We start from the raw sequence: 25,847 nt of genomic DNA, 5'->3' as shown, positions 1-25,847 counted from the left end.
GTCTGCAGGGGGTGAATGTGCACTTCAGGCAGAGTGGTCAGGGCAGGTATTGTGAACTTGACGGGAGAGAAAGGAATAAAATAAAAGCAGAAGCAGAAAGACGGAGCTGACCAATGAGCAGCAGCTGTGTCGTGCCCCCTCTTTAAACTTTAATCTTTCCCTCTGGTCAAGACTCAAAGCTGCGTTTGATGATGTTTGATGTTTGTGTGGGTGCTTGTCACTACTGCAAGCTGCAAACTGGACCCTGAGATTGTGTTAAAAGGGTATCGATCTGCTGCTGGAGTAAAGGATCAGACTTAAACTGAACCCATCTTTGATCTCACGACACTTCGCGCAAGAAATTACAGGCAATCCAGTGTCGTATAAACCTCCTCAGCAAAGAGGGCTTGAAGGAATTATTATGTTTAATCAATTTTATGAGCTATTCTGGTGTGTATTCTGCCTCCTTTCCTGCTCAGTCTTGAATATGATGCATCTCTTTTGTCCTTGCTGTGGACAGAATTGCTCAGTAGTGTGTGTGTGTGTGTGTGTGTGTGTGTTAATCCTCTTGTTTCACAGCCTTTGATCATAGAACAGTAGTTGCCGCTCCTTAAGGGCCTCTATGGGAAATGCCTCGGAGTTAAAGTGTGTGTTTGTGTGTGTGTCGGATGCATCTTGTCCACATGACTAATTCTGCAGTTTAACAAAGTGCCAAATCCCCACAACAAGTACGCTCTCTGCTGTAATGCTACCCGGTAGATCAACACCGGGAGACAGCGATTCAGAAGCAGCATCAGTGTGTGGTGTACAGTACGGGAGGCTGAGCTCTCTGCGTTATTGCACCCTCATGAACACGGTGAATCTGCTATGAGGCAATTGTGAAGTCATTAGTGAGTCCGTTTCCAAAACAGGTGGACGGCGTGCAACAGTATGTGTTGATTGAAACGCTGCAGCGTGCACCGACTGTTGATTCGCCGCACATATCTGAAGCATCAACTTGTCCTCCCCAGGTGAAGCGTCTGATATGTAAATAGTTGTGAAAGCAGTGATGTGGTTTCCCCCAGAGGGCCCGCGCTGGGTGTTTGGAGGTTTGACTCCAGCGTCTCCTGAGGACCGTGCGGCGCCTAGACAACAGCACACAGGCTGACAAAGGGAAGTTAAAACCACACAAGGCTGAGGCTCTTTGTGTCGCAGCTGCCGAGGAGGTGAAGTGTGGTACAGTTGGTTTAAATTCTGCACAGGCATCGTTGCTGTGGAAGCTATTCCATGAAGAGTATGCTGCAGGTTTTTTTTTTCCCCTGTACATGGACTGTGTGTTATATTGTCTCAATATTGGCTGAAGGGCTCCTGTGTGTTCGGCTCAGTTAGCCTTCTAGGTTGCTGTGCAGGAAGCTGCTTACAGTCCAGGTCGCAACATTAACAGTGAGTGTCAGGATAGATTTACAGTGACGAACTGGAAGAGTCAAAATGTTGAGAGAGACCCAGAGAAAAACGAACAGACAAGATAAAAATGGTGGCTCAGAAAGACAGCAGAAGTTCTACATTTTGGATAATACATTTACAGAGAGTTAGATGGGAATATTTGCCTATTGTATATAAAGCTACTTCCAGGAGACCAGGGGTCATATGTATGGGCAAAAGCCAAAAATGACGTGCGCCAAAAAATATTTGTTTCTACAATTGGGCTTCCACCTCAGCATCTGTGTTGCCAGTTTCCCGTCTCCAAAATGTTCATAAGCATGGTTCAAAGTGTCTCCCACCCAGACGTTATTATGGAACGGGAAGTGGTGTACGCCTCTTTCAGGTGGTGCAGTGGTTAACATTGTCGCCTCATAGCAAGAGGGTTCCTAGTTCGAGCCCAGGGTGGGGGAGCCCTTCTGTGTGGAGTTTGCACACTCTTCCCATGTCAGCGTGGGTTTCCTCCAGGTACTCCAGCTTCCTCCCACAGTCCAAAGACATGCAGGTTAATTAGTGAGTCTAAATTGTCCGTAGGTGTAAATGTGAGTGTGAATGGTTGTCTGTCTCTATGTGTCAGCCCTGTGATAGTCTGGTGACCTGTCCAGGGTGTACCCTGCCTTTCGCCCAATGTCAGCTGGGATAGGCTCCAGCACCCCAGTGACCCCAACAGAATAAGCAGCTAAATAAAATAAATAAATGAACAATGTTATAGTGGGAAGTGGTGTATGCCTCTTTTAGGTTTTGTTTTGTGCGTATGCAAAGTTTGAGTGAGACCCCAGGCGTCTCATCTATAAAACAATACGTAGGATCTGTAATAAAAATGTACGTACGGACAAAAGCCAAAATTTGCATACGGCAAAAATTATTCGACAATTTCTACAGTTAGGCTTCCACCTCACCATCTGTTTTGCCAATTCCCTGTCTCCAAAGTGGCGTACGACTCTTAGATCTCTTTTACTGTAGGTCTGAAGCATACACAGTGTTTATAAAAGAGACCCTCTCCCTGTTAGTGTGGGTTTTCTCTGGGTACTCCAGCTTCCTCCCACAGTCCAAAGACATGCAGGCTAACTGGTGACTCTAAATTGTCCGTAGGTGTGAATGTGAGAGTGAATGGTTATCTGTCTCCATCAGTAAGTTTACATGAAAAACCGAATTATTGCCTTAATCCGACTATAACTGGACAACTGAAGTGCATGTAAATGCGTTACTCCGACTAATATCGGAGTTCTCCAACTCCGATTAAGACACCCAGATAATGCGATTGGAATTCGATTTTCTCCGGCATGTATACGCCTTAATCGGAGTTAAACTAGACAATGCATGTGCGCATGCTCCACACCCCCCGTGCTGCCGTATGACCCCGGAACAGACAAGACATGCTATTGTTGTAGCCCTCCAACAGCATACGGCGTTCTTGTCTGCCTCTCGAAATCACCATGACCACGAGGGATAGCGTGCACCTTATCTGCACAATCAGTAACGCATACATTACGTACTAGATGAACAAAGCTGTACGATTATCCATCGTGCTGTTGTTCGAAAATGCCGGTCTGCTGCCTGACTCCAGTTGTTTATTATTAGGTGACGTAATAGGTCAACCGGAAAGGGGGCCGTATTAACCCGCTGAAACGACGCATATCGCCACCTAGTGTTGAGGAGGAGGACACGTTCCCGTCAGTAATTCGATTATCTCAGTTGAATGTAAACTGGGACAAGGACAGAAGTCCGATTAGACACCAAAATCGAATTTTGAGCATAGCTCGATTAAGCTGTGCAAATAAACGTACTGTATGTGTCAGCCCTGTGATGGTCTGGTGACCTGTCCAGGGACAGGTCGCCAGCTGGGTAGGCTCCAACCATCCCACGACCCTGAACAAGATAGGCGATTAAGGAAAATTAATGAATGAAAGATTAATTAAAATCATTGTTTTTGCGGGCGGAATCTGAAGCTTTGGAATGGTAGTCCATAAACCAGAAGGTGACATCACTGTGGCTGTGTCCATGGTGACTAGCTTTGTCTGCCCCAAATATGGAACTTTTTTTTTTTTGGTACCCTAGCGTTCCCCCTGCTCTCAGTCTTTATGCTAAGCTAGCAGTCTCCTGGCTCCAGCTTTATATTTACAGAGTGGTTCTGACCTTTTCATTTCACTCTTGACCAGAAAAAGAATAAGTGTGTTTTCTTTAAATGTCAACGAGGTTTCCACTAAAAATAATTTTACAACAAACAGCGGCCCTTTGTTCACGTCAGTGAAAGTTGCTTTAACAAGGATTTAAAAACCTGTGACATAAAAGACTTTTATATGCTACATATTTATCATTTGGCACCTCTTTTATTCGGCCTCACATTGAGTGGCCATATGTTTCCAACACCAGTGTCACGCCACAGATGACCCCTATGGATTCTGCCGTTGCTGTGTAAGAAGCTTTGTGGCGCCCCACTTCTTCAGCCCTCGCTGACATACACACGCCCAGTCAACTGACAGGCCCGTGGATGTGTCCATGCTAGCTACATGTCCCAGTGGCACTGTGCTAAATATCACCTCCTCTTCCTCACTTACAACAGCTTCTAAATGAGGTCTGTCAAAGCCAACGAGACAATGTGGAGAATACTCACATCTCCGTGCGAGATTAATTACTTTCCCCCGCAATTTTGCTGACAATGCCAAAACTAGGACAGGCACTCTGAGCTGCTAATGCTGGCTCTGTCAGGGAAAAAGCACATACCTGAACAGGTGCTGCTGTGGTGGTTCAGAGTAGAGTGTGTTCAGATAGTGAAACCAGCTCTTGGCAATCAGCCAATGTTTGCTAACAAACAGAAATCTATTAGTCTGAAAACAGCTGGCATTTTTTGATTAGAAAATTTTGAATAATCTTTATTTTAACTCTGTAGCTGCTCACATCTCATCTGCAGGCTGCTTACGAGGGACTGCCGTGCTGTAACTATGTCATTCCTCAGTGATGTATGTGCAGTGTGTGTGTGTGTGTGTGTGTGTGTGTGTGTGTGTGTTGCGGTCAACAAGAGCCAGTGGGGTGTTTGGGTTAGCGTCGGGGAGGAAGTTCCATCATGGGCAGGGTGGTATTTCCTGAAGCTGGTGAATAAATTACACCCTAGATACCGTGTCTGTAAAGACGTACTCCCATAATAGCACAAAGAATTCTGCCCAATAACAATATAACTGTCTCTACAGTATATTACGACTGTAGTTTTTGTCCTCAGCTCTGCGACTTCAGTCCTTCTCTCTGTGTCTTTTGCGTCTATCAGAGACACTCTCCCCTGATAACGGCGTTGTTGTTCATGTCGAGATGAAAAGTTTAGAGACGACTTCCTGTGTAAAATATTCTCTGTCTCTGACGTCTCCGGATAAGAATCAGGATCAGAGTGGCTTAATTGTTATCCCAAGTATGTTGTTGTCGACAGTACTTGTGATATCAAGAGGGAATAAAAGCAATTAAAGCAATCACATGATTGTTAATTATTTGCACAGATTATATAACAACAAAACAATGAATGTACCAAAGGCAACTTACATTTATAGATTCAGTCTTTTGAAACAGCTGTAGTTTTTATACATGTGACCCAGATTTGGTGACTTTTCTTTACTCAAGAAGATCTTTACTTCCTTTAAGTTTATTAAAGATAGACAGACACCCTAAAAAATTACACGTGGAAGCAAGTAAGTTGCCCTGCCATAAATTGTTATGACGGGTCTCTTAAAGGTTCAGTGTGAAGGGTTTATAAGGATCTATCAGCTCAAAGTGGGCGACACAGTGGGGCAGTGGTTAGCTTTGTTGCATGTTCTCCCTGTGTCAGCGTGGGTTTCCTCCAGGTACTCCGGCTTCCTCCCGCAGTCCAAAGACATGCAGGTTAATTGGTGACTCTAAATTGTCTGTAGGTGTGAATGTGAGTGTGAATGGTTGTCTGTCTCTATGTGTCAGCCCTGCGATAGTCTGGTGACCTGTCCAGGGTGTACCCCGCCTCTCACTCAGTGTCAGCTGTTCTTGGCTCCAGCCCCACAGAGACTCTTAATAGGATAAGTGGTTACAGAAATTAATGAATGAATATTGGCATGAATGATATTCATGACTATGTTTTCATTAGTGTATAATCACCTTAAACTAAGAATCACTGTGTATTTGTTAGCTTAGAATGAGCCTTTCATATCTATGTAGGTATCAGGTCCTCTTCTGCAGAGCACGCCATGTCAGAGTCCTACACGGGTCTGATTTTCAAGACCCATTCTGAAACCAAAAAATAGTGACATGCAATACTGCACCCACCTAGACACCTGCACATATGACCAATTAGTTCCACAACCTGAGCCGACCCACTGACACAAGGTCTGTGTCCTGACCTGAAACTGCACATCCTTTAATAAGCAAGCGCTGCTCAAATAATTTGGTTAGGCAGCACATTTAAAGTGATCATTTTGGGACCCCAGTCATTATACTTTAAAACAAGGTAAATAAATATTTTTTCCGTATTCTCATAACGTTGAGCGCCACATCTCCACAGTTAACATGCCTGTTAAGTGACGTACCTGATTGAAGCAGCTCTCGTATTCCAGCTGGCAGAGAAGACAGAGCTGACACACAAAGTCAGCAGTCAAAGGATTAAAACGTTAAAACATTAGATTAAATTAGTATTGTTTTTTATTTTATTTAAATATATTTATCATCCAACACACATGATCCAACCAGCATGTTTTTTTCCACTCATACCCAAACCCATAAGTAAAGTTAAGACAAAACACCACCTGCAAATAACTTTTTTGCAGGTCACTCGTCTAGTACCTGTAGGTATCTGACCAAGTGCAGGACTCTGCGCCATGTTGCACCACTAGAAAGGGCCAGTTGCGTTGATACTTAGTCTTTGGCTGCAACCTCACTGTCAGATCCCACTTATCCTACATGATGCACCTTTATGTATCTAAATCAGGGATTTGATCTGTTTGACATGTATTCCCTGATAAAATCATTCACATCAAACCATGTCTAGGTATTTACAACAGGTCAGTGTGAGGTTGGTTTTTGCTTCTGTAACCAAGCTCTTTTTGTTTTCTTAATCAAATTGATTGCACTTTTACAGAGACTTTTCTTTCGATAAATCCTAAATAAATCATTTCATACCAAGGTAAGCTTTAAAGCAGTGATGAGCTCATTATATTTTTTTAATTTTAATACATTTTTCACATCACATCCACCTAATTGTGTACTGGGATTAGATTGCATCCATGAATGTAGGTACAGATACATCCTTAGAGTAGCTTTGTTTGCTGCACGCATCACAGTTTTACAAAAATGGTTGGATCAAGAGCCCCTGACGTTACGATGTGGTGTGTAAAACTTATGTCCATTGGAGAGATTATATCACATGTGCTGAGAGGAACTCTGGGGGTTTTTGTAAGAGACTGGGCCCTAATATCAACATAATCGAAAGAACAAGAACAGAATGAGCATATGAAAGACAATACTTTGTAAATTGTACCGGTTGTGATTACAACTATTGCTCATTTTTTTGTGTTTGTTTGTCCTTACTTTGTCGCTATCATAAGGTTTGTCTCACTTGTGGGTTTTTGTATTGTATCACCCTATTATTGTTTAAAATTAAAAAAAAACAAAAAACTAGTCCATACCCTGGGGCGTTGGTGGCTTAGTGGTAGAGCATGGGCCCCATGTACAAGGCTGTTGCCGCAGCGGTCCGGGTTCGACTTCAGCCTGTGGCCCTTTGCTGCATGTCACTCCCTCTCTCTCTCTCCCCCCTTCACGCTTGTCTGTCCTATCCATTAAAGGCTAAAAATGCCTGAAAAAATATCTTTAAAAAAAAACAAAAGACTAGTCCATACTCATTGGTAGCTTTGTCACCTTCTACCTATGCCAATCCTCAATGCCTATGTGCAGTTTCACATAGATTGACCACGTGTAGAGTCGAAAAACGTGGGACAGACAATGACTGACTGACAGAATGACACACTGACAGTTGCCGTGATTATGTACAGCATACCATACCATGACTTAGTCATACCAAAAATTAGAAAAAAACAAACATTGGTCCACAGGGGGAGCCACAGCGATCGGTCGCATTTTAGCCATTTTGAAGCATTTTTCTGTTGTTATAGCGCCACCCAGTTGCCAATTAGAGTCACATTTCTCCAGTCACCTTGAGGCGTCCTGTTCTACATATCTACCAAGTTTAGTAAAAATTGATATGGCGGTTAGGCCTAGATAAGAAATTAGCTCTCTAGCGCCCCCATTTTGTTTGATGGGGTCAATAATGGAGGGGTCCCCTCAGATTATGTGTGGTCATATTCCTACAAAGTTGTGTGGTGATGGGTGAAACCCTTGAGATGTTATACACCTTTATGTGATGAGCCACGCCCTCCGCAATATTCATTGCCTTATAGAAGCTCAGTTTAGTAAGTTTTCCAACTTTTGCCAAGAGGGAACTTTAGATATTGCTCCCTAGATTATGTTCACCCAGTTTCATGCAGATCGGTCAAACTTCCTAGGAAGAGATCGATTTGAAGTGTTTTTCAAAAAATTCAAAATGGCGGAAAATCTATATAACCGGAAGTTATGGGTTCTTGAGGCAAATGTGTTCCTCATGAGGAGAGGCATCTCTGTGCAAAGTTTCATGTCTCTACGACATACGGGGTACGAGATATGCCCATTCAAAGTTTGCAATTTCAGTCAGTTGCTGTAGCGCCCCCTTTGGCCAATTGATGTAATATTGCTTCATTCGCATCCTCCCATGACCCTCTACCACTGTGCCAAATTTCACATGGATTGACCAAATCAGTGAGGAGAAAAACATGGAACAGACACACACACAGAGTTTTCGTCATTATATAGCAAGATATTGAGAGAAAAAAAAACATTAAAATATATGAAAAATAACATGAATATATAGAGAAAAATATATGTACCAATATTATGTAATATTATATAAAACTATTTTTTAATTCACTTTTTCTTATTATTTTTTGCACATTGAGCACCTTTTTTGTAGCCTGGAAATCCAGACCCAAATCTAGAAAGATTTAGGGTCTGGCTATGAGTAATGCAAATGGCCCAACTTGAGGGGCGGCACCAAGCATGCATTTGAAAATATCACTGCACGCAATTGGATAACACTACGACCAATCAGAACAATACACAGGGTGACGTATCCAGAGCTTAGCTACCAGCGGAGCTAACTGGTAGATTAGACTCTTGCCGTATCCGGTCGGCAAAACAGCAAAAACGTCCTTCTTGCAAAGGAAAGATTCGAGCGCCGTCTTCTGTTCCTCTTTTAGAGAAAAAGCCAAGTCTAACTCGTTCATTGTAGCGGCCAAAGCCGTTTCAAACAACTGGTGTTCATCCGTAGCCATCTTGCAATGTTTACTGTTACTGATTCCGGACTTTGTCGTCGCAGCGCTGTCGTCATCTGTTTAGCTCGCCTCTGGCCCGCCTGTATCAGATACACTGATGTGATTGGTGCAGCTCGGTTTCATGGGCATAGGTAATGAGCATTATTACTGATTGCCAGAGTGACTCGCTGAGCAAATTCAAATTGTGCTTTCACAAGAACTCTGGATTTCCAGGGTACCTTTTTGTGCAGAGGTGTCCTAAATAAATATACTGTTTTTTTCCCCCATGTCAGCCTGTGAACCTTTTTTGTGGCTGTCCAGCCCAGCTACATTGGTGTGCAGGTATCTCCTCTGCCATCCTGTCTTGATTGTTCATTATACTGACATACCCAAGATACATTTTTTTCGTTGCCCTGAGTAGGCGCAGCTTCACAGCAACCCTAAAATTTTAATTATAATATTAACATGCTTTTATTTTACACTAAACTCACTGTTATCAAAGAAACTGTGCAAACATTTTGTGTGAGGGCTGTACCGCTGTGATCACCATGGTTACAGCCATTGGCATCAGGGAGGCCCGTCTGTCGCTGTCAGGCAGAAGACCGAGCTGTTTAGTAGCTGAGCTGCAGACGAACTGATAGACAAAGTTTGTCCTGTGGTTTTTTCCTTCAGTTGTTTTCCATCTGTAACATTGTAATTATCCACTTTACAGCTGTAGCACTGGCCGTTTGTTACACCAGCACATCTGTTTCTAATGTCTGAATGTAGTTTACAGTCGATAAACTAGTCCATCACTCAGCTACACTGGTTCGAATTCATCTTCTGTGCATCGCTCTCCATCTCTATCTGCGCTGTCCGGACTCGTTATCAGTCATTGTCTCCTTATCTACATCTCCGTCCTTCGATTACTGCCATATGGAGAGATCCATCTGTGCACAGTGTCCACACAATCACTCTTTTAATTAAAAAAGGCTTCACAGCTTCAAGTTATGGAAAAGAAATGAAGGAAAAGGCTTTGAATGTACTCTGATCGTGTTATGATTTAAATAATTTCACAGACACCCCTATGATTAATTGATTATTGGCTCCAATGATAATCTCTCACCCCCACTCCGTTAAAGACATCTCATGAAATTGAGTAAGAATTGAGTTTCATATTCCTCACATAGCACATTTGACTTCATATTTAATTCATAGCCAACCCTGAACTTACCTTGAGATATGCAAGAGTGGAGCGCAGTGAGAAAAAGCTGACTGGACATTTTTATACATTAATCATTGTCGGGAGTTGGTTAAGAGTGGTTTCATCTGAGGGGAGGTCTCATTTGGGATGGAAATTATGCAGATTTTTCGGGTGGCAAAGTTAAAAAGACACTGTATACTGAATTCAGTATTAGCATTTCTGCTTTGGGGATGTGTTGCTGCGTTTGTTGTGTGTTGACGAGCAGAGCGCAGCCCACACATTGTGGTTTGAAATTTCTTTCTTCTATGGATTTTTCTCCACAAGAAATGGTGCTGTCATATTTATGAAGGTTTGAGGGTCAGAATTGCAGCTAGTGTTAAAATACAGCAGGATCTTTGTGTATCCGAGTTCCTTCTACTTAGCAGCACCAGTTGACATGCAGAGTTACAGACTATTGAAATGGTAATGTGTGGAATATACTGTATGCATTCGTCAGTTTGAGTTTTGGAGTGGTTGTAGTTACTTTTTCGTCATGGTTGAGACTTTTCTCTTTGGATCGCATTGTTGATCATTGCCATGAAATTTCGTACAAACGTTCATGGTCTCCTGAGGCAGGTTGTTCAGAGGTAATCCGATCTGATTCTGGATTGGATCAAATCTTGAAAATGGGTTGTTCAAAAGAGGAAAAAGGGATTCTGAAATCGTATTTATTATGTAATCCAGTCTTGGTTTTGATCTGGATCAACTCTTTAGTATGAGTTGTTCAGAACTGTCTTGATAAGTCACCTATGATCATATTTTAAAGATCTTACATGGAGTCTGTCCTGACCTTCTTTCTTCTCTGCTGGTTTGAGATTCTCAACATCAGGTCCAAAAATGCACTAAGTAGCATTGCGAAAACGGGTAGCAAGATCTTGGGAGTTCATCTGAGTACGTTATCTGTCCTGTTTCATAAACAGATGGTAAGGAAGGCTAAAGCCATCCTTTCCGACAGCTCTGTTTCTTGGCTCAGATTTTCCCAAGTTAAGAGCAACAGATACAAGCACTCTTTCATTCCTACTGCCATTTCTCTTTTGAATGCAGGGCAGTAACGAGTCATACGTAGTACTGAGGCTGCTCTTTTGGCTGGTTGTTACTCCTGCTATGATCCTGTGATGATGATAGTGATGATGTTGGTGATATCGATATTGATGGTTGTTGTTGATGACAAGTGTTGTTTCAGATCATTGTATTTATATTCTTATGTGTTCTCACGTGTCTTTTTATGTATGCTTTTACTTGCTGTGCAACTAATTGCCCTATAGGAACAAAATAAAGTTGAAGCTGAAGAACTATTTAGTAGAATGGGATACCTTTCTTCCAGAAAATCAGGATTATCCTGCTCCGAGCAGAGGGCTGGATTACAGCAACAAAATTAGTCAAATATACATACATTTATTCATATTTTGCACATGATTTGTTTAGCGTTACAGAGATAAAGTATATCAGGCTACCTATTGAGCCTATCAGTAAGGTAGATTTTAAGAAAAAAGAAGTACTTTGTCCCAACAAATAATCCTTGATTAACTGTGCAGCCCTAAATCTTACTAAAAAGTTCTGAGCAACACATATGGAAGATTTGATCCAGATCCAAACCAAAATTTGATTATGAGATCAAATCCGATATTAGAATCCCTGTTTTCCCCCGTTTGAACAACCTGTTTTAAAGATTTGATCCAAGGCAATAGCTGAAATTTGATCAGAACAGATGGGCCCAGACTTTTCTTCTAGCACCACCATGAGGTTGGCATTCTGTTTAAGTTATCCTCAAATAACCTTTTTATCCAGGCGTTTCTGCATTTGATATCTGAAATGCAGTGAGAGACAGGAAGCATGGTGAGAGAGAGGGGATGTGGCATGCACCAGAGGTCCCTTGCCCTAATCAAACTGTGGACATTTCAGTTTTATGATGTCCGTCTTAACCAGTTGGCTACCAGGGCAACCCTGTGGCTTTGTAGTGGTCCTTTGTCCTTTTATTGCACATTTAAGATGTCGTGTTTTACCAGGACTTCATGAACAAGTGAAGTTATTAAAGTTGTTATAAGTTGACCTCAAAATTAAAATTCAGGATTGTCTCTTTTGTCCAGGCGGAGCCACTGCGTGGGCCATCACTCCAGAGGAGAGGGGGAAGCACGACAAACAGTTCGACACCCTCGCCCCCGTCCTCGGCTATGTCTCAGGTACATTGTTGTCATAACAAACAGAGGTGTCATCAGTGGTTCAGCTCTATCAAACAGCTGTTTCTCCGAACCCCAGTCATTCTTTTTTGTCTGTCTTCAGGAGAACAAGCCAGGAAGTTCTTCCTCCAATCTGGCCTTCCTCCTTCTGTCCTGGCGGAGATCTGGTAAGCATCAACTAACCACATTGTTGAGCCAGAGCAAGTAGGTCAGTAGGTCCAAGCTTTGTTTTTTGGCCAGAGTTAGTTTGGACTTCTCGGCCTGCTTTGTACTTCCTGTTGAGCGCACACTTCCTTCACAGCCTGCCCCACCTAGTAAACTGTGTGTGTAAGAAGGGGGACAGTGTGTGTGTGCGTGCGTGTGTGTGTGTGCGTGTGTGTATGTGTGTGTGTGTGTGTGTGTGTGAGTACTGGAATTCAATCCCACTGGAGCCTTGTGTAACTCTCTACTACTGTCACAATAAAGAAAACACAAAATACTGGGAGTGCACACTGGGCTACACACAGATCATATAATACATCATCTCCTCCTGCAGGAACCTTGCTGACATGGACAGCGATGGGAAGATGGACAGACAAGAGTTCTCCATCGCTATGAAGCTCATTAAACTCAAACTTCAGGGGCGGAATTTACCATCTGTCCTGCCAATCACCATGAAGCAACCTCCTGTTGCCAATTCTGCTCCAACCATCCCTTCATCAGCACGTTTTGGTAAAGATTTCTCAGAGGATATTACAGCTGTGATCCAATTTCAAAACCAATACATTTTAACTTTTTCCCATATAATGAAATTATAATAATAATAATAGATAATTATTTTGCCGTCAATGGGCAAAAATGCCATAATAAACTTTGGGTTTATTGTTATTCAAGTGGACTGAGAGACTTCTGCATCTCCTCTTGGCTCTGTTTTCAGGTTTTAGAAAATCTAGCCCATGTGGCCAATCACAGGTCATTTCAGAGAGAGGGCGTCCCCATTTGCCATTCTCAAAATGCAGATGTTTGTGCATGTCCTTAAGATGAAAGCCTGATTCAATGGCAGAGAAAGTTGTTATTCCAGTAATGGTTACAACTGCTTACACTGCAAAGAAACCCCAAAAAAGAAGACAGACTTACCAAGATGAAAGTCTAAAAGAGTTTGATAATAAGCAAAATGTGTCAGTGTCATTGAATTGTTTCAGAGATGGAGAAAAAATGTTGCTAATAGTTTAGCCTTCAGCTAACCAGAGCTATGGGCTCATAGCTGCCGCTTCGAGTTCACAGCTATGAAGCTAACGTTAGCTAGAGCCTCAGACCACAGTGAGTCATCCGCCTCACTCCCCACTACAATGGACCACTTCGCTGGCAGAAGAGTGGGTAGCAGCTCAGGAGGACTCCAAGTAAGCGGCCGCAGCAACCCAAATGCAGCCAGCACAAACCCCAGCTCTGGTGGACTGGACAGCCCTGACACCCTACCAGATCAGCAAACTTTCTGTTGCTGCTGTGACACATCCAGAGCTGCTGCTGGCCGCCAGTCTGTTGTGAAGCCCAGCACTGAGGGACTTTCACTGGCCAAATTCGAGCTGCTACAGTCAGTGGCTGAAGGTCCATCTCCAGACCTGCTGCCTGCTCTCTTCCCAGAGAAGCAGTCTACAGTGGTGAGGAGCAAGGCGGAGGGACCAGGGTGATGCTTGCTAATTCTTGTTTCATTTGTGGCCTGATAAACAGAGAGGGAGCGGAGCAAGGAGGGTCTGTGCCCAGCTCTGCAATGAAATAAGATTAAATAAATCAATGTTTGAGAAATATGGGGTTACTGTATGAAGTATGTGCATATGCCCATGGTCACCTGGTGGAAGGGGCTTAAGACAGAGGGAGGAAGGCAGCAGGATGAGGGTGTACATTCAAATACTGATGGTTTTTTGCCTTCTCTAGATTTCTGCCTACCCCAGCATTAACAAAGGAAAAATGACTCACTCATTTGAAGAGTTTTATTTCAAATGGGCTGCATTTGAAAACGAAATAGCTCCTTAAGAAATGACTAATGGTACAAAATAATGGCAGCTTTCAAAAAATAATAGGCATCAAGCAGGCGAGTCTTTGATTGACACAAATAACTCATTTAGCTGAGTTACAATAATTTCAGGGTTTTCATTCTACAAAATGAAGAAATCCATTTTCAAATTCAACTTCTCACATCCTCTGAAATATTGTTCTTAATATCTTCATGTTCACATGTGTGTTTCCTCCTTATAGGAATGGGTTCTATGCCAAACCTGTCAGTCGGTCTGTCATCCATGTCAGCTATGTCAGCCATGCCCATCCTAACACCCATCCCGGTTAACCCCTCCATGCACTCTGTGCCAACCCTGGTGCCAACGCCAATGACTCTGCCCCTCATCACCTCCCTGGGAAACTCTGGACTCCCCAATGGCAATGTCAACCTCCTCACCCCGCCTTTTATTCCCAACAATACAGGTTGGTTCTGCAGTGGAACCATTCTGATCGCTTGCAAAACAAATACAAATAGCTATTGATCAGGGGATTAGCACCAATTCATTCAAACTTAACCTGGGATCAAGAAGGTGAAGATGTTGGATTATGTTCCAGAGTAACAGGGATATTTCACTGGCACACGTCACTTTGAGATTAAATGCAAAAGAGGAGACCGCAGACGGTTGAAAAAACAGCACAGATAAGAAGCTTGAGCCATTGATATTAACTTCTGCACATGCAAAGAAAGATATTACCATCAGCTGGGAGCACAGACACAGGAAAATGAGAAGAATAATGTGCTTATAAATGTTCTCTTTGTTTTGGGTAACGTTACTTTAGTTTTTCTTAAGGTCTTTGGACTGGTTGCACCAGTTTATTGTAGATTTAAATTAGTCTTATCATAACATAAGTATTTATTCAATGGATATTAAAACATACAGTCTAGTAGTTCTTATTAAGAGATAGTTCTTATTAGTAATTAGTATATATTTAAACCCAGTAACTGCCAGGTTTAACGATTTCATAGCTAACTGAACCGACACGTTAGCTAAAACTAAGCTAACGTTAGCTTGCTAACAGACCCGTTTTGAATGAAGAGTAAAAGGGAATCTTTAAGATAGGGTCACATATTTGACGTAGCACTTAATCAAAATACTGTTTAACAAAGACATGAACTTCAATTATATTCCACAAAGATAAAACAATAAGTTATGCCTAAAACAACAGAATGCTATGCTAATAGCATCAGCCTGAATGTTAGGCCAACTAAGTAGTGTCAGGTTAGCATGGCTGAATATTTCCTTTTACTCTAAACTATGTAAGTACTGCTAACTTTGATGTATGCGTATATAAATAAATAATACAAAGTTACACCTAAATTAAATTTGCAAATGCTTGACAGTCAAATTTAACACAACGCTCAGGTCCCGATCACACAGAAAGCATTTTGCAGATTGCGAAATGCGAGGTGCACTGTACTGCCTTTTCTTTTTTTAAATTGAATGCCACTAGAAGAAAAAAGAAAAAGAAAACGCTTTCCTTGCCTTTTTATCATTGCCAGGCAACCACCCTATCACCTCCTTATCCTAACCTGCCCGTGTAATCAATCTACCATTTATTTATTTTATTTATTTGACAGTAATTATTATCTAGTTCCAAATAGCAAATAGTTTGTTGGGCACAGGGAAACAGAGATCTGCGTGGGTACATGAGACCTAAAAAACAGGGTGGATCATGGGGGGTACCACCAGTTGGTCCAGGAGCTTCACCTCCATGATGGCCATTTCCAGGCATATTTTAGGATGACCCAGGGGCAGTTTGACAACCTGCTGTCTATGGTATAGCTCTGGGTATCCGGCACCCGCTACCACCAGTTTCTCCTCCATCATTTACCAATTGTAAACTTGTTGTCATGACCACCACAGAAGCCCCACCTCTTAAATCATCCAATTAGACACTAGGAAAAGCGGAGATGACGTGGGGCGCTTTTCTGCTCCGAGTTGGCTTTTTCAACTTGTGGAGTTCAGAGTGCTGCAGCAAAAAAGACAGGCACCTAGAGCGCAGAAACGTGAGGCGCGTTGCAATGCAAAAACAACTACAAAAAGCAGCCTCCCGCTGCTAAAATGCTTTCTGTGTCATCGGGGCCTTGCAGTTTGACAGCTTCTCATACAACGGTTACTTTCTATTTACATAAAATTCTTAACTAAAGGTCTTTGTGAAGTTTTAATGGTGCAGCCTGTTTTAGTAAGTCAGTAGTTTGAGTGCTTATTAAGAGTGTCAGAAAGACTTCAAGGGATAGTTTGGATCTTTTGAAGTGGGGTTGTGTGAGGTACTTATCCATAGTCAGTTCAGCTCTTCATTGATCTGACAAGTCAGCAAATACAAAGTCACCTGCAGCACCAGCTGTGTTTGAGCAGTAAATTTACTTAGATTGTGTCATTTTTTAAATGCTAGGAGCACGATAGGTGTGATACATCAAATCTGACCAAGTGTGTCATGTTGCAACACATTTCCCTGTGGATGTGTTGAAGCATTAAAGGGAAAGTTAGTTTTTGAAGTGAGGTTGTTTAAACACAGGTGAACACAGAGCTGCTGCTCTACTGCTGCCTCGATTAGCTAGTTTGTTTGTGTTATTGTGTGACTTTGGCATTATGAAGGTTTAGTTGCGATTCACCAAAGTCACATACTAACACAAACAAATTAACTGACATAGGCAGTGGTAGACCAGCAGCTCTTATTTTCAGCGAGCTGCTTTTGTCAGTGGAGTCTGGTGGCTTTGACAAGAGCATAGATATGGAACTAAAGCTGTTGAGGGCTTCCCTGTCGGAAAGCGTTGTCTGCTGCAAGATAAAGCAGTCAAAATATTCTAAATCTAGCGTGCACTTAAACTGATATTGTTCTTATTTTAGGTAGCTAGCTTAGCTCCTGTGTCTGTACTCCTGCCTGCTTCTCCAAACTGGGCGCATGCTGACCGACATCTACTGTATGTTATACACTGACTATGGCGAATTACCTCATACAACCCCACTTCAAAAGATCCAAAATATCCCTTTAATGCACAAACTGAGAGCTGGATTAATGAATAGCTGGTGCAACCCAGTCCTGGTGTGTAATGTTTAGTGAATCAGGGTCAGTTATTTATTCAGGTCTTGCGCGTTTATTGCGCAGTGTTAATGTGGAGTGGATTACACATGCAACATGAAAGGGTTGAACCTTATCTCTCTGCTCCCTGAGGTCCTATATCTGACTTGAATGTAATGTGGAAGTATCTGTAGCCTCTGTATATACAGTATGTGTGTGTATGTTGCAGTATGCAGTAAGAGCTGCACAGTCTTTACTGCAGTTAGTGCATGCATTAGATTAAAACATTGAAATCAGGCGTGGGAGCAATTACATATATATATGATATACCTTTAGTCTGACTGTGTGCCCTTCATCTCTCACCTCCTCCATCTGTCCATTGGCTGCTACATTTTTTGGCAGTGAAATGCACAATCTAATGACAGTGAGTGTGAAATCTCTATTATTTGGTGTTCCCTCAATCTTTATCCCCCCGTCTCTCTCTGCTGGTGAAAATATCTCAGTGCCACAGATCCCGAGACTTAAGCGCACGGTTGCAGAAAACAGCGATCAGTTTGTTTTAAGCCAGATGTCAACGACCTTGCTGCGGGAGCTCTGTGTGCTGCGACTGTAAAGTATGAGGAGATAAGATTAGATGTACACACATTCAAGGGCAACTGCACCCTGCACGTCGACAGTATGTCAGAGATTGATTGCATAAGGAAAGGCACATGCACACCCTGTATGTATTTACATGCATGCACTAAAAAAAACCTCACCGCATTGTTTTCTCATATTTCACTGAATTTGTCAGAATGATATTTCACTATTTATTAACCAGCTCCCTCCAACTGATTTGCAGTGCTTCCTCTGTCTGGCTTCTCCTCTCCAATGGCGTTCTCTCCATCCACCGGCATGTCGAAGGCCAACTCTCTTCTGGACCTTGGATCCAGCAGGTGAGACCCAATAAATAAAAACATTCTGTGTAAAAAAAAAAAAAAAAAAACCCCATCAGCTCCCCCAGATACCCTGTAAGGAGAATTTAGCTCATTTTGAATGTCCTCTTTCTGCACACCAAGTTCCCCTTGAAGCATACATTCTGAACCAAGCACCCCAAAGTTTATTGGGCATTTATTTAAACAATTTATTCATTTTCCGTAACCGCCTATCCTGTTGGAGCCACCACCAAGGATTTCTAAAATGCAACATTTATTTTTGCAGTAATTTTAAGGGGAAAGGCTGGTATAAACACAGTCCAGTGCTTACTGAGAGGCAGAGCTTTTGCAGGAAGGGTTTAGGATCAGAACGCAGACACAGATGAAACACTTAGATAACACAGAGAGCAGGAAGGGCATTTTGAAATCAGATGTTCTAGTTGGCAACAGAAGGAAGGGGGGGTTGTTTACAGTCACAAACATTAGAGGAGAGCTGGAATCAAATAGCATTCTTGCAGAAGGAGGTCACTGTTACTATGAAGTTTCCTTAGTCACCATATTAGGTCCACCTCATTGGTGTTTTATATCAGCAGTGACTGACTGGACTGCCATCTCACCAGAGGATCAACCTTACTGACTTTCATGATCCTGAATTTACCTCCGTCTCCACCATAACGGTTACATTTGTAGTTTTGAGTTACATTTTTAACAATTACTGGGTGGATTGCATCTTGAACGGGCTGTTATGATACCACAGCTATCACGCATTGACATGTATGTAGTTTTTTGTCAAGCCACAAGCATCACGTAGGTTTACATTAACAAAAGGTTTATGACTAAATCACTTGTAGCATTGACTCCTGTGTGCACACGGCGAGAGAGGACAGGGAGAGACACTGTGCTGCAGCCAGAGGAGCCGCTGAATGAGTTCCCTCTGAGCCATAAGGAGCTAAAAGAGTCTGAGAAGTAGGGCTGCAACTAACGATTATTTTCATTGTCGACTAATCTGTCGATTATTTCTTCGATTAGTCGACTAATCATTTTACCAAAAAATGTGTTAAAATGTTGCTAAATGCCGGCCTGTCAAACCCCAAAATTATGTCATCTAATGTCTTGTTTCGTACTCACGCCAAAGGGTTGTAGTTCACCGTCATGGGAGAGTGTGTAAAGCTGCCAATATTTGAACATAAGAAACTGCAGTGAGAATATTTTGGGGTACTTTTATAGTACTTTTCTATGAAAAATGACTCAAACCGATTAGTCGACTACTAAAATAGTCACCCATTATTTTAATAGTTGATTAGTCATCGATTAGTCGACTAATCGTTGCAGCCCTACTGAGAAGTCCGGGGCTGTTTATAAAACATTCAGAACGCCACAGTTTATTCCACACTACTGAAGCTGCTCCTCTGTTTGGAACCACCGCGGAGTCTGTAATAATGTTGCTTTCAGCCAAGCTTGTTGTTGCTGTGGGTAACACAGTGACATCAATATGTCATCAAGCCAAAATATCACAAGTATCAGGATATGAATTTTTTTATATCGTATTAAAAATTTTACCACTTTTATCATGAACGAAATGATATGCCACACCCATAGCTGAGAGAGAGCCCCATCAAATCTGAAAGGATAACCCTATTTTCCCATGTTTCTGTGTACAGATGACTAATGGAAACAACATTTTTTGATTATGGTCCAGTATTGAGTGAGCCAGCAGCCGCAAAACAGGCTGCAGTGTCACCACTCAGGCAGTGTTGCCAACTTGGCAAAGTTCACAGTAGATTCTGCGACTTTTCAGACCCTCTTATTGACTTCATTTCTAAAAGGCGACAAGTGACAAATTAGCAACTTATTCAGACCGTTAGGGCAAAAGTGAGAAAAATATTATATTGTAATTTAATACCACACATGCTGCTCAGAGTCATTGCAGTCCATGGCTTATCTGCCATCAATGTGGGGACTCTTCCCGTCTCTTCTCTTGCACTGTGCAATGGGTGTGGGGCAGGCAAGGGAAGAGAAGATGCCATTCACTCTGTGAGTTCAGTTGTATTGAGTTTCTTTTGTTACGCTGACGTTCCCGGTCTCTGGTTTGGAAGTGTGAGAAAGTCGTGCCGTAGATCTCATGCCATTCAAATGCTTTATCTAATGATCCAATTCAGTCAAGTTTTAATGCTTCCATTAAGTTGCAGTGTTTGCACTGTCAATTTAAGTCCATTAACAGTGCTTGTTTTTGCCACTGACGGGCTCAGATTGTGTGGAAAGGATCCCTACAGAGATAGACCTTTTTGTAAAGAGTAACATCCTTTTTGTTTAACTAGAAACAGCTCTGAAATCACTGTCGCCAAACCCACCAGACTCCATTTAAACAAACAAGAATTTTATCATTGTAAAACACACTTCATTCAAAGTTGATAGGAAAAAAAACCCTATGGTTTGGTTTAAATAAACCCTTAATTTACCCAGTTAGATGTGAAAATATGCTGACTCTATACATGCTAAAATTACTGTTTATTTACCCTTTCAGTTGTTTGAGTTTAGTGCTAATTAGCAAATGTTGACATGACAACAAGCTAAACTAAGATAGTGAGCATGGTATATAATGGGGCGGCAGTAGCTCAGTCCATAGGGACTTGGGTTGGGAACCAGAGGGTCGCCTGTTCAAGTCCCCGTCCGGACCAAAATATGGAGCGTGGACTGGTAGCTGGAGAGGTGCCACTTCACCTCCTGGGCACTGCCGAGGTGCCCCTGAGCAAGGCACCGAACCCCCCAACCGCTCTGAGCGCCTGTCATGGGCAGCCCACTCTGACATCTCTCCACTTAGTGCATGTATAGGTCCTGTTTGTGCATGTGTGTGTTCGGACCTGTGTGTAATTGACAAACAGAGTGAAAAAATTGAATTTCCCCTCGGGGATTAATAAAGTATATAAAATTAAAATTAAATTAAATTAATAAACCTACTAAACATCAGCATGTTAGCATTGTCATTGTGTTAGCATGCCAATGTTAGCATTTAGCCCAAAGCACTGCTGTACTTATGTAGCTGCCAGCATGGCTGTAGACTGTAGTTTGGTTCAAGACAAACTGAGTTTTTGTTTCAATTGCAGGACAAAGACACAGGTTACGGATAGATGTAGATTAAAGGAGATATATGATGTTTATTGAGCAGTTTTTATAGCTTGTCACTAGCGAGTTTTGTCAAATTAAATGCTAATAGTATCACATGTTTTCAGTCGTGAATGTTAACTTAGGTCTCAAAGTGGAAATGGAGTGGAAATGTGAGATGGCGACTGGAGGGGTTAGTGGTCCTACATCTATGACAGTCAAACTTTCATTTGTGTTTTTGCACAAAGCACTTTGTCTCTGCCTGGAATAGTCACAGCAGTGGGAGTCAATAAAGATGAAACCAGAGTCTGGGTGGTTTTGTGCAGTTTCAGTAACAGCAAGATTCCCTTCAAAAAAGACAATAGAAGTATCCACTATCCTTGATACTTCTCATTGTGTGGTTTGGGAAAAGGATAGGAGTGGTATCTGATTTCATTTTGAGAGTAATGGTTTAAATGGCCCAGTGTTTGTCCTGGCCTCAGGTGTAGGTGGTAAGAAAAACATAAATAAGGGCAATGGGAGTGTTAGGAAGTCAAATAGCAGGACAGGTTGATCCAGCAGACACCCACATCGCTTTAACCTTCCAGTCCGCATGGAGACATCCTCTTATATCATACTTGACACTTTGTTCTTGTCCTGCTTTGTTTTCTTTTCAGACCAACACTCTCAGAAATAAGGGTCTTCCTGAAGGGCTGAGGTTTTACGTACAAGCAGTTGAAGAGTTCTTGAAAGGGTTCTTCGTAAGACTAAGGGTCCTTTTTTGAAAAAAGGGTTTTTCAAGGATTGTTGAAAACATGGGCCCTCAGATATCCAAATGTTTATCCATGTTCCAAATGGTACTCCTTAATGTAGATGTGTCTGGATCCCTCTCAATCGATTAATTTTACTTGTGTTCTGTCATAGTTGATATCTTTACCATCATTTCATGCCATACAGTACCACATGGTTTGCCAAAATTCTTGGTTTTTTGTTTGTTTTTTCATAGGCACCTGGTACCTGCCATTTTTGTATTCAGTTCTTATTTGGCACCACGTTTTGGCTACCAATCCTTCTGTGCCATTAAAATAGTCAAGGCTATAGTGGTATAGCGTTCTGGATAGGACCCCCAGATACACCATTTCCAACAAATTAACTCTGGCTCTTGACCAGTTCCGTTCAGGACTCTTGGAACCTTGGTGCTATCTAGTGAACCAGCCCACAATTTGAACAGTTTTGATCAGAACTATTGTAATCAAGGATGTGTCATCAGCTGAGGGTGTTGCACAATGCACAACAGAAGTAAACAGTGTTAGCAGAATGGCTTTTTGCATTGACAATCTGCAAGCATTTGTTCTGTTATTACAGATATTTTTTTGATCCAACAAAACAGGCATGGACCAACTATTAAGGAGATCACTGCACTCTTTTTTTCTGACAGTTTCTCACATGACTCCTCCAATGTTGCCTTCTCCCTCCTCTCTTTCCAACCTGTAGAATATGACACACCTACTGATGTTGTCACAGTTCGCACTTCAGGTCAAGGAAAACCTGCTATTTTTTTTGTTTGTTTCCAACTGAGAACCAACTTTTCAGGTTCTGAACCAATTTAAATTTTTTTTTGTCAAAATGCTCAGAACAATTCATAATTAGTGCCATGTTGGTGGAAAATGGGTAATAGGAGGTTGTGGGTGGAACCTTACACAGATGGTTATAGGTATTACCCTTCATGTTGTGTTCTAGGTAAAAGTTTCCAGGTGGAACCTTAAGAAAAGGTTCTACCAGGAACCAAAAAGGGTTTCTCAATGGGGACAAGCCAAAGAACCCTATATGGTTCTAGTTAACACCTTTATTTCTAAGAGTGTATAACAAATTTGAAGAGAAAGGACTTTTGCCTTATTGGTGGCTCGAATTCTTACACACACATTTTGTACTTTTATCTTTGTAAGGACATAATGCATTCCCTAGCCCCTTACCCTAACCTAACCTAAACCATCACAACTAATTTAATACCCCAACCCTTAACCTTACCCAAAGCTAAACCTAATTGTAACCTGAACCTTAAAAACCAGGGCCCGTATTCACAAAGAATCCTAAGACTAAAAGTAGCTCTCAGTATCGTCATTCTAAAGAAAAATCTTAGAATTCCTCGAATTTTAAGATTTTTCTTAGAATTTTCCCTTGGTAAGATAAAAGTTATTCACAAAGCATCTTAGGCCTTAAGAGAGCTCCTAAGGTGAAAAACTGTTAAGAGGAGGAGGAGGACTTTTAAGAAGCCTAAGAGTGTCTTAAACAGAGAAGATGGCGGAAAGACAGAGAGGAAGGAGAGATATTCTCCGTATATTGAACAACAGTGATTTAATAAGATGCTACCGGCTTGATTGTACAGAGATAATGTTTGTGGTTGACCTCATCAGGGATGAGCTTACTTTTCCCACCCAGCGTAGTAACGCAATAATGCCTGAGATGAAGGTCATCACAACATTGCGATGCCTGGCTACGGGGAAAATGCAACAGTGTGTAGCAGTGATGACTTGGGTCTGTCACCACCCTCTGTCAGCAGAGTGGTCAGTCAGACCATTAGGCTACGGCGCTTTAACAGCCTCATATTGCTGCAATCTCCGCTCTCACTTTGGATTGCAGCACGTACCGGCGCTTCTCACACTCATCGCTTGTGTGTAAAAGGAGAGGGAACGAGGCATTGATGTGTCGGGCAATGCGCTCCCAGGTCTGCCTCTTCCCTTGTGCCTTGATCCCAGGACCGAATGTCCCACTTCAAACTCATTTGTTCTCCTCCACGAGCTGTGCCAGCAGCAGGCACTGCTCTTCTGTCCAGTTCGGCTTCTCTCGTTTTTTCTCCATTTCGTTCGTTGTTTTGGTCATTCTGCCAAATCAAACCGCTTTTTACAAGGAGGCCAGCAATCATAGTAATTGCTGACAGCTGAGTCTGCGTCCACCATTAATATCAAATACATTAAGTAGTAAAATTACCAGCATGGCGAGTAAACATAACAATAAGCAAATCAATAGGCTATAAAAATCAGAACCTATGTTCAAACATTTTGAAGCTGTGTAACAATTAATTTAATTTTGCTGAGTTTCATCATCATGACATAAAATTATTTTCACGATTACACATTTCTTAATACAGTCTAAGTTCTATGATCGGTTCATTTCACTGTCCATTCATTACTAGGAGCGCATTTTTTTTGGTAACAACCAATCACAGCTTTTCGAAGACTGCGTTATACCTAGCAACGGGGTCAACCACACCTCTTCACTAAGATAAAAGTTTCTGTCCCCTCCTTGTTCAGAGTTGCTCTCAGAAACTTCCTGAATCACTCTTAAGCTAAGATTCCTTGCTAGGAATTTTTAGGCTAAGTTAGGAGCTCTCTGAGAGGACTCTGAGAATCTTTGTGAATACGGACCCTGGTCTTAACCCTCAAACAGGCCTTTGAAGAAGTGAGGACTGGCCACAACGTCTTCACTCTGTGGCTGGAATCTGTTTTTTGGTCCTCATTATGTAGCCAGTACAAGTACACACAGACACACTCACACTCAAAATAACACAGAAAAGAAGCCTCTGGGTAGAGGGAGGATCCCACACTGCATCTCCTATTGTCTCCCTGAAATCTCTTCTTTTATTTCAGAGGAGTGTTGCATGCTTCCACCCAGCTATAATGGAACGGAAAAAAGTACATTCTTCTCAAAAGAACATCATCGACCCAGCCTATCCTTTTGCTATTCTTGCAGAGGCATTGTTTATAATAAAAACAGAACGGCTGATTAGCATAGCCCGAGAGTACTGCGCTGTCTCGTTTCAGAGAGTCATTGTCTACGTGGTCGTTTGCTTCCTCTACAGCTAATTAAGAGCTGAGAGATAACACCGGGAGTCTCGGAGCAATTAGTGGTTTAAAGTTAAGGCTTGAATACAAGGGAGAAAAGAAACACTGACCACATAATATTGTTGTGTAACTTCCCTTTAGGTGATATCTTTGTGTGTCAACATGTCTCTCTTTTCTCTCTGTCCGTAGTTCAAACTCTTCCTCCACCACGTCGTTGGCCAGTAACTCTCCAAAGACAGGCGCAAGTGACTGGGCCGTTCCGCAGAGCTCGAGACTCAAGTACCGTCAGCAGTTCAACACACTAGACAAGCTCATGAGTGGCTACTTGTCTGGTAGGTCCCACACACACACACACACACACACACACACACACACACACACATATACGTACACACTCCAGCCTAAATAAACACGAGGTTCTCAGGACCGCTTGGCCACTCATGAGTGGCCTTCTCAAAGTTTGACAGAGCATACTCACGGTCAGCTTCACTTTACACACATGCACTCACGTACTCTTGTGATTGCTCTTAACCCCACTTGACAGAACGTAGCAGTCAGATATACACAAACACGTCCACGTCAGCTGGCGTGAGAATTCCCTTTGTTTTTATTTCTGATGTAATTTTATACTTCGCAGGACCTCAGGTTAGGAATGCGCTGATTGCATCAAACCTAACCCAGACTCAGCTCGCTACCATCTGGTGAGTATAAGGTGTGTGTGTGTAAGAGTGTGCATATCCATGTATGATCCAGCAGGTAGCCACATCTATTTGTCT

General features: G+C 42.2%; 1 protein-coding gene across 3 annotated transcripts in view; it reads left to right on the top strand.

Annotated features, from left to right (window-relative positions):
* itsn2a (intersectin 2a) overlaps window positions 1–25,847 on the top strand; it is a 79,165-nt gene that overhangs the window by 13,341 nt on the left and 39,977 nt on the right. For all 3 annotated transcript variants that reach the window (XM_049589721.1, XM_049589720.1, XM_049589722.1), the window contains exons 3-9: window positions 12,093–12,185; window positions 12,286–12,349; window positions 12,718–12,893; window positions 14,415–14,636; window positions 18,076–18,169; window positions 25,261–25,403; window positions 25,709–25,772. In XM_049589721.1, coding sequence (XP_049445678.1) covers window positions 12,093–12,185; window positions 12,286–12,349; window positions 12,718–12,893; window positions 14,415–14,636; window positions 18,076–18,169; window positions 25,261–25,403; window positions 25,709–25,772 — 856 coding nt within the window. The remainder of the gene's footprint in view (window positions 1–12,092; window positions 12,186–12,285; window positions 12,350–12,717; window positions 12,894–14,414; window positions 14,637–18,075; window positions 18,170–25,260; window positions 25,404–25,708; window positions 25,773–25,847) is intronic.

This window comes from Epinephelus fuscoguttatus, linkage group LG11 (genome assembly GCF_011397635.1).
Source record: "Epinephelus fuscoguttatus linkage group LG11, E.fuscoguttatus.final_Chr_v1".
NCBI classification, from domain to species: domain Eukaryota; kingdom Metazoa; phylum Chordata; class Actinopteri; order Perciformes; family Serranidae; genus Epinephelus; species Epinephelus fuscoguttatus.
This window is presented reverse-complemented; position numbering and strand designations above follow the sequence as displayed.